The 13,865-nt window shown below is 50.3% G+C and overlaps 4 protein-coding genes across 4 annotated transcripts; 3 read left to right on the top strand and 1 right to left on the bottom strand.

The window, feature by feature from the left end:
• Positions 1–1,513: 1,513 nt before the first annotated feature.
• Positions 1,514–3,898, top strand: PFICI_12115 (uncharacterized protein; the record flags this gene model as incomplete). The annotated part of the gene is made up of 1 exon (XM_007840696.1): positions 1,514–3,898. The coding sequence occupies one exon, from the start codon at positions 1,514–1,516 to the stop codon at positions 3,896–3,898; it is 2,385 nt and encodes a 794-aa protein (XP_007838887.1).
• Positions 3,899–4,969: 1,071 nt separating this feature from the next.
• PFICI_12114 (uncharacterized protein) lies at positions 4,970–6,878 on the top strand (the record flags this gene model as incomplete). Its single annotated transcript, XM_007840695.1, has 3 exons — positions 4,970–5,050; positions 5,126–6,693; positions 6,752–6,878. The coding sequence occupies 3 exons, from the start codon at positions 4,970–4,972 to the stop codon at positions 6,876–6,878; spliced, it is 1,776 nt and encodes a 591-aa protein (XP_007838886.1).
• A 520-nt stretch (positions 6,879–7,398) lies between these two features.
• PFICI_12113 (uncharacterized protein) lies at positions 7,399–11,180 on the bottom strand (the record flags this gene model as incomplete). Its single annotated transcript, XM_007840694.1, has 6 exons — positions 7,399–9,977; positions 10,029–10,058; positions 10,117–10,600; positions 10,650–10,703; positions 10,753–11,071; positions 11,122–11,180. 6 exons carry the CDS (start codon positions 11,178–11,180, stop codon positions 7,399–7,401), a joined length of 3,525 nt encoding a protein of 1,174 aa, XP_007838885.1.
• A 469-nt stretch (positions 11,181–11,649) lies between these two features.
• On the top strand, positions 11,650–13,686 carry PFICI_12112 (uncharacterized protein; the record flags this gene model as incomplete). Its single annotated transcript, XM_007840693.1, has 2 exons — positions 11,650–11,810; positions 11,907–13,686. The coding sequence occupies 2 exons, from the start codon at positions 11,650–11,652 to the stop codon at positions 13,684–13,686; spliced, it is 1,941 nt and encodes a 646-aa protein (XP_007838884.1).
• Between the last annotated feature and the right edge of the window lie 179 nt (positions 13,687–13,865).

Raw genomic sequence — 13,865 nt, 5'->3', positions numbered from 1 at the left:
CCCCCCCTTCACCCTCGCCCACCAAGTTCATACCTATACATTGTACATATGCACCCATCACCTGTTAGATGAGATACTCGTGTGCGTGCGTGTGTTGGACACGGTCTAAACAGCACAGCAGGTCCCCTGCCGCTAAAAGAACACGCTACAATGGGGATTGATCCCTGAATGGACTCATTAAACTTAGCGCGGCCAGCTCGGGCAGTCTTGCGCCAAACCACCCCGGTTCTTCGCTCCAGTGGCCCTTGCCGTATTCGTGCTGGCGCCTCTCCTTCAGGGCCCTTTTCGCTTGCCTCTCCTCCTGAACGGTGATCGGGTCCTGACCTTCTGGGGCCCGTCGCTGGCTCCTGGTTGATCACCTTTACCAAAAGACCCCATCTCCAATCTCCCCTTCTTCCCTTCTCTTCGTCTCCTTCCTTTGCCTCCACCTTTTCGCTCTCCTCTCCCTCACGCTCGCTCGCTCTCTTGCTTCTGACCTGCTCTTCAATCTCCTCTGGTCATTCGATCCTTTTTCTCCCGACCAACCACAGGTCTCCGCTTTTTAGATCTTTCTCCATCTTCCGTCTTTTTTTTTTCCTTGCCTACACTCGTTCACTATATTTTCGTAATATCCTTACATATTTACGGTACGGCTTCGAGCTTACTCATCTTGTCCCGCCAGCGACGACGACGACGATTTGACTTGCCTCCTGGCTGCTGGAGAACGGAGCTCTGGCCGAGAAGGAAATATATTTCGTTGACCACTCCTTCTTCCACCCCCTGGTCTTCGACTTTTTTTTTTGTGCGCAGCTTCTCCGAGACACAAGGGGCGCCTTGTTGTTTGTCCAGCTTCTCGACGCTCGTTCACGGCCGTCCCTCTACGCGCTCACTTTCTTTGGGAGGAAGTCAAAGTCGCTTCGTCCACCTTTGTTTGACGTGGCTCGAATTGGACGACTATATCCTAGACCTACCGTTTCTCCAAGGGTCAAAGAAACCTTGATCAGTTCCCCTCGACCACAGGCAATATTCATTCGTCTCTTTCGAACCAATTCAACCCATCTTTTTGGGTAGTTCTCCTGGTTCGATACAGTGTATACTCTGTTCGGCATCTTTAGCGAGCGGTCCTGTTTTACAATCTTCAAGCTTGACGGCACCTAATCTCTTGCCATTCAATACAGTGGATTTCGACCTGTTGCACTTGGTCAATATCCCTATACTTTTTTTACTGATCGCCAATTTCAGTAATTCTTTCAAAAAACCCACTTGAGATACCCCCTGACCTCGAGTTTGGCCGCCATTTTTGGACAAATTCGAGCTTCTACCATTTGTTCGGTCAGCCTAGAGCAGCTTTTATAATATTACCGGCCTTGCTTGATTGTAAATCTGCCAACCGCTTTGGTTTGCGCATTTCAATTCGGTCGCCAGCTTGTTCAATTGTTATTCGTGCCTTATTCCGGGCACGATAATTCTTTCCAAAACGGCGGTTTTATCTCACGTATCGAGGGACAGCCTTGTCCCTCCTCATCTACTCGGGATGCAGGACCTTTCAGTCTCTGGGATCCCTACCGGGCCCTCTCAGGGCTCTGGTGGCCGCTTTGGTCATTCTTCCAAGCCTTCCAACAGCGATACTGGTTTCTCTCACGGTGCCTTTACTTCCAACATTTCTGGATTCGCCGATAGACACCCTCGCCGCGGTAACATTCCCTCGATTAATACTCAGTCGATGAACCAGCAGCCTCCTGCTCCGACCAATGCTCAGGATATGACCACTCCTGGCACTGGTTTTGATATGCAGTTCACCCCTCTGCTTCCTTCTCAATTGCTCCTTGGTAGCCCGTTCCAGCCTGGTACTCCTGCTTTTGCCAACAACCAGTTCCAGAACCTGAATGGGTACCAGCAAGGTCAGCACGGCGGTCAGCACCAGAACAATGGCATGGGCAGCCCAGTCCAGCAGCCCATGTCTCCCCAGCAGTACCAGGCCATTGTCTCTCCTTCGACCTACGGCGCACCCCAGTTCTTTGCCCCTCAGTCTCCTACCGGTGCCTTTAGCAACATGGGCGGGCAGATGCAGATGCAGCCTACCTCGCCTGTCCAGATGAGCCCTACTGCCATGGTCACTGGAACTAGCAGAACCGTTTACCTTGGTAACATTCCGCCTGACACGTCTGCTGAGGAGATCCTGGGCCACGTTCGTAGCGGGCAGATTGAGTCCGTCCGCCTTCTCCCCGACAAGAACTGCGCTTTCATCTCTTTCCTCGACGCCAATGCTGCTACTCACTTTCACTCTGATGCCATCTTGAAAAAGCTCTGCATCAAGGGCCAGGATATCAAGATTGGCTGGGGCAAGCCCTCTCAGGTCCCGACCTCGGTTGCCCTTGCTGTCCAGCAGTCTGGCGCCTCTCGCAATGTCTATCTCGGTAACCTTCCCGAAGAGATCACCGACGAGGAGCTGCGCGAGGACCTAGGAAAGTTTGGAGCCATTGACACGATCAAGATTGTCCGGGAAAAGAACATTGCCTTTATCCACTTCTTGTCTGTTGCTAATGCCATGAAGGCAGTTCAGCAGCTGCCTCAGGAGCCCAAGTGGCAGTCTCCCCGCCGAGTATACTATGGCAAGGATCGGTGCGCCTATGTCTCCAAGACGCAACAGCAGAATGCTGCGCAATACCTGGGCATCAATCCCGGTTATGCTCACATGCTTACTGGTGCAGACCGCGAGGTCATCTCCAGCGCCCTTGCTCAGCAGTCTGTTGCTGCGGCGGCTGTTGCTACCACGGCCGGCGGCATCAACAACCTCGGCAACCGAACCATCTACCTTGGCAATATTCACCCAGAGACCACCATTGAGGAGATTTGCAATGTTGTTCGCGGTGGTCTGCTGCACCACATCCGTTACATCCCCGACAAGCACATTTGCTTCGTTACCTTTATCGATCCGACTGCGGCCGCTTCGTTCTATGCTCTGAGTAACCTTCAAGGTCTCATGATTCACAACCGCCGCCTGAAGATTGGTTGGGGAAAGCACTCTGGCCCGTTGCCTCCTGCTATTGCTCTGGCCGTCAGTGGTGGTGCTTCGCGAAACGTCTATATTGGCAACCTCGATGATACTTGGACAGAGGAGCGCCTGAGACAAGATTTCTCCGAGTTTGGTGAGATTGAACTGGTCAACACTCTGCGCGAAAAGAGCTGCGCCTTTGTCAACTTTACCAACATTGCCAACGCCATCAAGGCTATTGAGGCCATCCGAAGCAAGGAGGAGTACAGAAAGTTCAAGGTCAACTTTGGCAAGGACCGTTGTGGCAACCAGCCCCGACAGCTTCAGCAGAACCAGAGCCAGTCCCCTCGTGACGGTGCTTCCCCGCCGCCCAACGGTGGCTCTAACGGAGTCTCCCCCACCGGCGCCACTTCGCCTCAGTCCGCTGGCAGTGGTTCAAACATGTTTGGCCAAGGAAACAACCCGTTGACCATGTACCTGAGCCAAGTTTCTCAGCAAGCTCAACAGCAACAACACCAGCAGCACAACATTTTGAGCTCCCAGCAGGCTGCTCTTTTCGGTACTGCTGCCTCGTCGCCAAATGAGCTTTCTTTGGACATTCCTCAGCAAAGCCACTTGGGCCACGGCCAATCGGCAAGCATCTCCAACGGCTATGCTGGGTCCAATGGCACCCCTACCGCAACCACTATTGGTGGCCTGCTGGCTCCAGGACCCCGTGGATCTCACAACCGTGCTGTGAGTCTGCCCGTCTTCAACCCTGGCTTTGACAACGGCGGCAACAGCCCTGTCAGCGCCATTGGACACCCCGAAGGCGAGCGCAGAGGTCACCAATACCAGTCGAGTTTCGGCGGTATGGGCTCCGGCTTTGGCCTGGCCATTCAAGGTGGCCTGAACGGCTGGGTCGAGGAGGAGGTTGCCAACTAGGAAAATTGTGCATGAGATGGGCCAGGGAAAGACTAATATGTTGTAATTATCGTGTTGATTTCCGCTACTGGGTTCTTTCGGTTCCGTTGGTCCGGTGCGTTGTTTTTATATGATGTTTTGTAAAAACACTTGGCTCGTCTATTCCCTGGTCTGCTCATTTTCAGTTTGAGGTGGCATATAAGTTATGAAGCAAGGATCTACAGAAATAATGTCCCCACGATTTAGTAGTTGTGGTTGTATGTGGTTGACTTGGGGAGGTTGGCATATATTCCACCTTTGGCAAGTACACATGAGAGATGGATGTCTGCAATTATTGCACGGTTATGGAGTATAATAAATGATATGAAACGTGCCTTGTAGCATCCCATTTATGGCGATAAGTGATGTGGATTGAATAGTGATAACAAGGTGAAGCTTGAGATTCTAGTGAGATTTTCTTCTTTTGCAAGGAAATTGTATTGGTCTCGGTTTATTGTGACTGTCTCTGTTGATATCAGTAATCTAGCAGCCATGGCTGAGTTGATGTACACTCTGCCTCACAAACGATCTCATTACGGTGAGTGCGCTGACGAAAGAAACGAAGAACACTCATATTGACAAGCCCAAAGAGTTACATTACGAGGCCGCTTATCGGCCCCTGTGTAGATTTCAACCCGATTGAGTTTCTTATTTGCGTAGTATCTGGGAAAATGACTCTTCCATGACTGATGCTGATGATACCCATGAGACAGATATGAAGCTTGGCTCGGGCCTCGCACAGCACCTATCTGCACTGCACATCACCGCAGTTCGGCGGCCCAAGCCTCGAGATTAGGGTGAGTCACTCGCAGCCAATCAATCCACTATCAACAGAAGCGATTTGGTAACTATGAAAGCACCCCACCATTCTATTCATCCATCCCACTTGTCTGTCCCTCCTCCGATTCAATCACTGCACATTTCTACTGTTTTGCCCCGCAACACCACAAAAAAAGTGTCATTGCCGACCAAACATACAGAGCAATAGGCGGCTACTCGACCTCGTCAACACACTTCAAGTCAAACAGTTGGGCATAGAATCGCACCGCGACCATGGCCGCAGTTCAAGACCTGGCCGAGCGCGTCAAGGACGCCGTTGTCGGCGGTGAAACCGTCTACATTGACACTGACGCTGTACGAATGCCACCCTACAGAACTTGACGTTGTACTTTGGTCCAATGGCCGCCACTGACACCACATCCACCATAGGGCGCCGACGACGAGACTGCCGATGGCACCGAGGCCAAGCCTTACAAGTCTCTCCCCCACGCCTATATTCAGAACATTGACAAGCCCACACCGAAATACCAGATCCGCGCCTCGGTGACTGGTCCCGTGGCCGAGGGTGAGGACCCCTCTGTGCGCCTGCAGTGGAAGGACCCCGCCAAGAGCGCCGTCAAAAAGGCCGACAGTGCCGTGACTGCGCACAAGAAGAAGCTCCAGAAGCAGGCGCAGGCCGCTGCCGAGGAGGAGAAGCAAAAGCAGGCCCGTCTGGCCAACCTCGAGGAGGCCAAGAAGATTGTCCTCAAGGAGGACTCGTCTCTGCCTAAGGCTGTCAAGATCAAAATTGGCCGCAAGGATATTGAGTTGGGTGAGGGCGACAAGAAGGGCACAAGAGTCAAGGTGCTCGGTCGCATCCACCGTTTGAGAGCGCAGAAGCAGGCTACCTTTATTACCCTGGTGGACGGATACGGCCACCTGCAGTGTGTTCTCCAGGCCGGCGACCTGACCAAGACCTATGATGCTCTGACCTTTGCTCAGGGTACTTCCCTGGCTCTGTACGGTGAGATGCGCAAGCTGCCCGAGGGAGCCACCGCCCCCGATGGAAGAGAGTTGCTCGTCGACTACTACGAGGTTTTGGGTGCTTCGCCCAGCGACCAAGATGCCATTACCAACCGGGTGTCGTCGCAGCAGAACCAGTGGGACCCGCAAATGCTGGATCAGCGCCACCTCGTGCTGCGTGGAGACAATGCTTCTTCTCTCATGAAGATCAGAGCTGCCGTCGAGCGTGCTTTCCAAAAGGTCTACGACGACCTCGAGCTGACCAAGGTCTCGCCTCCTGCTCTTGTCCAGACTCAGGTCGAGGGTGGTGCTACTCTTTTCAGCGCCCCTTACTACGACGAGACTGCCTACCTCACTCAGTCGTCTCAGCTCTACCTCGAGACTGTGCTGCCCAGTCTGGGAGACGTCTACTGTATCGAAAAGTCTTTCCGTGCCGAGAAGTCATTGACTCGTCGCCACTTGTCCGAGTACACCCACGTCGAGGCTGAGCTGGACTACATAGAGTTTACCGACCTCCTTGACCACTTGGAGGAGGTCATTTGCCGCGTCATTGATATAGTGCTCGACAACCCCACCATTGCCGGTTACCTCAAGGAGCTCAACCCTACTTTCCAGAAGCCTTCGCGCCCCTTCATGCGCATGAAGTACACTGACGCCATTGACTGGCTCAACGCCCAGGATCCTCCCATTCCCAACGAGGAGGGCAACCCCCACGTCTTTGGTGACGATATTGCAGAGGCCGCCGAGCGCAAGATGACTGACGCCATCAACCGACCCATCTTCCTTACCCACTTCCCCGTCGAGATCAAGGCCTTTTACATGAAGAAGGACCCCGCCGACCTGCGGGTGACTGAGAGTGTGGACTGCTTGATGCCCGGTGTTGGTGAGATCGTTGGTGGATCCATGAGAATGGAGGGCTACGATGAGCTGCTCGAGGCATACAAGAAGCAGGGCATTGACTCCAAGGACTATTACTGGTACACTGACCAGAGAAAGTGAGTTCTTTTAATCCCAGTGAATTATCTTTATAGCCAACTAACCAATATCCTCTAGGTATGGAACTTCTCCTCACGGTGGATACGGTCTCGGACTCGAGCGTTTCCTTGCCTGGATAGCCAACCAGCACACTGTCCGGACAACTTGCTTGTACCCTCGCTTCATGGGTCGTTGCAAGCCTTAGATGGAATACATTTGCTAAAGTGGCTCTACAATAGTATAGTGCTTACTTTCATGAATAGACAATAAATAGATGCCAAGATCTGCCTAATTGACATGGTCGTGTATTTGTGTATTGAAAGTCAGATCTGTATGATCGAGGGACGGAGAAAAAGTAAAGTGCGTTTCGCGTTTCAGGTACTCTGAAATGTAAATTGCATCGTTCTCGATCAATATCCGATGAATGCCACTTTTCTTCATCGAAATGATCCATTCTGAACAGATGAGATGGATCATGCCAAAGCAAAGGAATGAATTTTTGACGTTGTGGTTGGTCCATGTTTGATGAATGGTAATTCTCGATATGATTATGCTGATTCTTGGGTATGACAGTGCCCCTCAAAATAATTGCAGTTTACTTCAAAGATGTAAAACAGTAAATACCCGTGTCGCTTCTACGTTTTTCCCTCCATGCGTCACTTGCTTCCCTTGTTCTAACAAGATAGCCTATTCTGGTTCACGGCAAGTCTGTCTCTCTTCACGAGCTACAATACTGCCCGACGGAAAGAAAGTGCAGGGTCATAGAGGCCCTGATAAAGATGACGAAGGCTCAATCCACTCGATGCTGCTGCTAATAATCCGGGAAACACAAGACCCTGTTTCATGTCTGGCTCTTCATCCTCATGAGTCAGACCCATTTTGAGAAATAGTACACGTCGGAGAATATTTGGATACCTAAGGTACAACGACGGTGCGTGACGCAATATTAATTGTAGCCACTTTCCAGTGTCTTGTCTTTTAAAAATTGCACAATATTCAAAAACAGACAATCGGTCCGTAGCCATGAATGGTATCTGGACGATAGAATCCAGGTTTCCGAAGAGTTGAGAAGGGTGTTCGAGTAGAAGCTCCGTCATGTGTCGCAGCATCGCATCCGTGATATCTGAAGAAGGAATCGCCGTTGCGACCCTGACAATTGGAAGGTCCATTTGCTCCCAGAAGACTTCAGGAGCAGGCCCGACATCAAGGGCCATTGGGGTTGGCCTCCATCCACTTGATTGCGGTCCTGTAAAGTCCATATGGGTGGTATACGCGATGTATTTTTTTAACATGCGTGGTCGGTCGGTTCGATCCTTAGCAAGACGCTGACCTAAAGCTGCCATGGTGACTAGCCTCTCCGAATTGACGTCCCTATCCCGAAATCTTGGGTAATATAGGTTCTGACAGAACAGCATCACATCCGAGAAGAGACTTTTGCTGCAACGATTCAAAGCCATAACAGCTCGTATCGCCTTTTGCAGACGTTTTCTGACTGGTATTATATTCAAGTTTGCTGATTCTTGAATAGCAGGTTGTCTTGAAGTAGCGGATTGGCCTTGGTGCACCGTACTGACCGCTTCAATCAGTGTCTTGCGCATCGACTCTGGCGATGGAGCAACAGTGGCTTGTCTTTCTCCGTGTGAGGTGGAGTTGTCAAAATATTCATCGACAGAAAGATCTTCACCCTGAAGTCCGGCAATAATTTTGACCATCTTTCTCCTGTCTGGTTCATTCATGAAGAAGTATAGTACTTCATGCGGCCGATTGATATCAAAACCATCAAAAAGGCTCTCAATCAAGTAAGTCGACGTCCAACGGCCGATATAGCTATCATTCAAGCGACCCCGAGTATCCCAATCACGCTCGCATTCTCGAAAGTACGAGAAGACGTCTTTCGCAACTTCAGACAGACAAGTATGTGGTGTCCTGTTCTCGAGACAGGCGAAAGTTATCAAGTAATGACCAGATGGGATCAATAATCGAGGCCCTCCGTATGTAGGTTCTGGCAGTCCTCTTATACCGGCTCGAACAAAATCCTGGACTGTTTGATGGATGAATTGTACCGAAGAGATTGTGCCAGGTTGCTGTTGATCAAGACTGTAGCCTGGTGTGGGAGAGATGGTGATCTCCTCTATCAGTCCTCCAGAGCGACTGGCTAGCCACGCCAATGTCCGCTGCGAAGCTTCAAAATCCCATGGAGGGTGTTGGTCGATGCATATTTGTGTAATCACGTACAACTCAGAGAGTGTAAGTGCCTTCTGACTACTATACAGAACTTTCAAGGCCACCTCGAGTTCTTTCCAGTAGTCTTCTGGGATTCGTGTGACAGTATACTCGTACATATCTTTGAGTTCCTGGGGGTACTCCAGGACCTTTGTCCTGAGTACTTCGATTGAGGTTCCATCGATGATGTGGCGACGTAAGTTGTCCACCACCACTCTGACCCAGACGAACACCCCATTAGCTCTTCCTGTGATCTCGCTCACCAGCAGGGACTCGCTTTGATGTGCGACTGGAAGTCTCAAACTTTGCAATGGCTCATCTAGAAGGGCAGAAGCATACGATCGGATGTCATTCGTTGTGAATTCGTGTATGGCAAGTGACGGTATTCGTTGATTCTCCCCCAATTCTCTTTGAAACAGCGTCCATGACCTGCTGGCCAGGCATATCTTCAATAGCGGTGATTGTGAATTCTTCGCCGTCGACTCATACTCGGCAGATAGTCGCTTGATGAGCGACATCATGGTTTCATTTTCATGCTGATTTTCATTCTCGTCCAGAGCATCGATAAAGAGAAACACTCGATCTCGGGTTGTCTTGGATCTCGAGACGAGGTTTGGTATTTGCAAGAAACCCTCAGCCAGGCTGTCCAAGTCCCATTCGCGAGGGACCAACATTCTCACCCTTCGTTTGTAGATTGGGCCAATTTGTGCATAGAAGTGAGGGAACTGGTGAAGTAGTTGATATAGGAGCTCCTTCAGCATCCCCTTGAGACTCTTCTGTGTCGTCGACTTTCCACGAAGATGGAAAAAATATGCCAATGGGCTCCCAGTGGACTCTGGCAAAAGCTCAACGGTGCGCCTATCTTCGAGTGCAAATCGCATCAGCGTGGATTTCCCTGAGCCTGGTCGGCCTGTAATCCAGAAAACCGGGCTGAATTGATTGGTATCATCTTGTAGCCATTTGGTAAAAGGTACCTGTTCCGTGAATAGCCACTCGAAGCTACTCGAGTTTGTCTGGGACACCTGGTGAACCCCTTGGACTCGGAGTCGTGCATCTGCATCATCAAGGGTTTTCAGGCACTCTATTGATATACTTAGTCGACAATCTTAAAGCTATTCATTGGTACACACACCTTTGTATTCTTCTGATTCCGAGAAATTGTCTGCGAAACAACTTGATTAATTATTCTGGTCCATGCTCGGGAGATCTCACTGACTGACTTTGGGGATCGCGTTCTATGTCCCTGACCCAACCCTTCAAGACATTGTTGACCTTTACGAAACCATCATCTTGAGTGCTAGAATATTTGGCAATCTGCCTATGATCTCCTGAGATGCTGCCCCAATCTTCTTTGATGTGTCTAATCCTGGCAGAGTCTGCTGGTACAATCTGCATGCCGACGACGCCAAATCGGACCTGTTTTTCCTCGCAAAAGGACCACATTCGCAACACGTTGGTCTTTTCCAAGGTTTCGCAAAATTCCGTCGACAGCTGGTCAAGTGGTTCAGAGTTTCTCTCAAGGGCCGTTAACAGTTTGATATTCGCACTCTGGAAGGCGATTTTCTTGCTGAGGCGGAATGCCGTGCGACCATACATTGCAGCACTTGATCCATGATGGGGCGTTCCCAGAAATATGATGCCACGAGTATATCCCAGGGTTCGATTTTTCCTCGCATCAGTACTAGTGGCAGATTGATTAAGAGCCTGCAAATGTTAACATGGTTCTAACCACGGGAATCTGCTGGAATATTACCTGCTTGACGACAAGACCTCCTAGACTATGGGCAACAAAGATTATTGGAAGCGGCTAAATGATTAGCTTGATTCTCTGCAAGACTAATACATATAAAACATACCTCTGGAGTCTGTTCGAGTAAATCCGAGGTTGCATTCAGCAGGTTTCGGGCATGTTGATACAGACTGTTCAGACCAGCCGCCCCCATGATCCTTCCAATATCCGCATCGTACCCAAAGGTGAATATGCGCACATTATTGATGGACCGAGGTAAGAGATCGCGAGGCCAAAAGACTTGCTGGGCAGCCTTTGCATCCCCAGGGCCTTGATTTGTGGATGAGCCATCGGGGGCCTGTGCCGGCGATTGTGCATCAGAACGGGGTCTCTTTGCGGAGAAGGACTTCCACGGCCCTCCAAAGAGACCGTGGACAAAACAGATGCTCGAATTCGTCAGATTGCATGGCTCAGCACATATAGTCGGGACACTTACTTGGCAACCGCCTCAACTCCCTCTGGAGGCAAGTACACTTCTTGCAGACCGATATTCATTGTCGACAAATGTCATTGTAGTGGCAAGAAGGAGAAAAAGACGCGAAAGAAAAATTCTCGACTTGACATCAGGCTCTGCTCAGCCTCATGGGAACCCCCAACCCCTTACCTCTACTTTCAGGGCGGCGCGGGGTCACTTACATGGACGCGTCCTATAGGTGCGTGTCACCACACGAGCTGCAGGAAATACAAATTAGTTCACGTGATTAGATGAATCTGGCGACCTGGGCTTCCTTATCCGTGCCGTACCCCAGCTGACCTGGCGCCTCTTTTTGGCAATGTAAGCGGTATATTTTTCAGAGGTCTGCAGAGATGCAATTTCTCCATAGTATCCAGTAGAATATCAATAGGCGTATGACCAACGCTCTGACACGTGTGGTTCTTTCGTCTCCTCTTTATCGTCTCCAGACCATTAGACACCTTTATTGCCTCGACTAGAGCATCTGTCTGGTGCTAGGTCGCCTATAAAATGTATATTCACAAACCAATCAACCGCGAGAAGGCAGAAATACGACTGGCCAGATTCATCAAAGACAATGAAAACAACATTGAAAACAAAGAACAGCGGATCGCTCTCGAGATCCGACCGGCATCTTTAGAAGATGAAACTGTCCGATATGCAGCTCTATCGTATGTATGGGGAGACACCCAGACAGGATGAGTGGACATTGACATCGACGGTTCTCCCTTTTTCATTACTCGGAATCTTTACACGGGATTAAAGAGTATCTCGCAGATCGCCGACCACAATGACCCTCCTTGGCTCTGGGCTGATGCCATTTGCATCGATCAATCTAATCAGAACGAGCGGACATGGCAAGTTGCTCAGATGCACGATATTTATAAACGCGCCGACCCCGTCTTCATGTTGCTTGGCTCCAGTTCTGAAAACACTGACCGAGCCATGGAGTTCATTGCCAGTGTAGGCCCGCGGGCTGTTGCTTCTGGCATACTTGCAAGCCCATCATGGCTATCTGAACAACAAGTAGGAGATTTTCACGACTTGGTCACGGCACGGTTGCAGTCGCCAACACAGGACATCAAACAAGACGGGATACGAGATTCTGATCTTCTGCAACTCATGTATGAATTGATTCATGATGAACGGTTGTATACATCAACAATCCCGGGAGAGGCTGTCTGTGCCGGCATAGCGGAGCTTCTTCGAAAGGAGTATTGGCATCGTATTTGGATCATCCAAGAAGTGACGTTGGCGAGAAACCCTATCCTCGTTTGTGGCAACCAGAGCATATCTATGTATCTTTTGGATGCAATCGTATACGCCATACGTCATTGCTTAAGAACGGTCTCACGATCCTGGCGCCAGGATTCTGAAGAAATTTGGGCGAAGTTTCAATATTTTGCGTGGAACATCAGCGGAACGGAATTCGAGGTCTTACCACTGACCATACGCCGTCAATATGGCAACAAACCGGTTCACTTGGTCGATATACTAGTACAGAAGGGTGTAGCGCCTTATCGGCCGTGGTACTCTGCATCTGATCCCCGAGATCTTGTATTCGCTCTGCTTGGAATCGTTTCTGATGGCACCCACCTTGGCTTGAAAGTTGACTATAGCTGCACAATTGCCGACGTCTTTACCAGCCTTACCCGAGCTTTCGTGGATGACGGACAGGGTCCATCTTTTGACTTGGATGAGTGCGTTCCGAGGGCGGACGAGGATAATTTACCCTCCTGGGTACCCGACTGGACACAAATCGGCCAGGGAGGATTACTGGTGTACCCTATCAACCACTATCGAGAATTTCGAGCTACCCGTGGTGTTCGTGTACCCCAAGATGATTCTGACCTTCAATCACCCATCTTGCGCCGCTCTGGATGCTATGTTGACGTGATCACGGAGGTAATGGAACCGCCAACATGGATCCGAGCAGACGATTATTCGCCATCGTATCTACCGGATGTCAAAGGTTGGTTTGAATCCATTATCAAATTCACTAAATTAGGTCCAGATTCTGGTCCAGGGGAGGACTACATTTGGCGCACTGTTATGACGAGTCGAAGACATGATCGAGAGAGGACTTCTTGGCAAATGGATCCACCTGGCGGCGATGCCATCTCCGAGTTTATTCGCAAGGTCTTTCGCCACGAATCGATTGATGCTGATGACCTTACCCCAGAGGTGGCCCAATATGTCTCTGAGGGGATCTATTACTTTAGGAAGGATGAACCGCAATCCAAGTCTCTCAAAACGAGGCTGGCGTATATCATGAGGGAATGGCCGATGGTTATTGGAACGATTTGTCGTGAAAGGACACTCTTCAAGACAGCCAAAGACATGCTGGGACTCGGCCATGTGGCCATCAAACCCGGCGATCATGTGACGCTTGTATGGGGCGTAGACTCTCCCATTATTCTACGACCCCGGAACGGCCGTGATACGAGTGAGGGCTTTAGATTTCTAGGAGACGCCTATGTCGACGGAATCATGCAGGGCGAGTATCTCGAGAACAATCCGCCACATGAGATTTTCGACATTATGTAAGTGTTGGGATTGCGTTGATACGTCATTGAAGATGTCTCGAGGAGGAAGAAACGGCTATGTTGGAATTGGACAACGTTCGACACGAGTACAATCGAGCCACCGAGTGTCATGAAACCACCTGAATCCTCATCCCCTCATTCTTTTTTTTAATCTAAATAGAGGCCACCACTCGCTCGATC

Source organism: Pestalotiopsis fici (genome assembly GCF_000516985.1).
Source record: "Pestalotiopsis fici W106-1 unplaced genomic scaffold PFICI_Scf_9, whole genome shotgun sequence".
Classification (NCBI taxonomy): Eukaryota; Fungi; Ascomycota; class Sordariomycetes; order Amphisphaeriales; family Sporocadaceae; genus Pestalotiopsis; species Pestalotiopsis fici.
The sequence above is the reverse complement of the archived record's forward strand: the minus strand, read 5'-3'. Positions and strand labels throughout refer to the sequence as shown.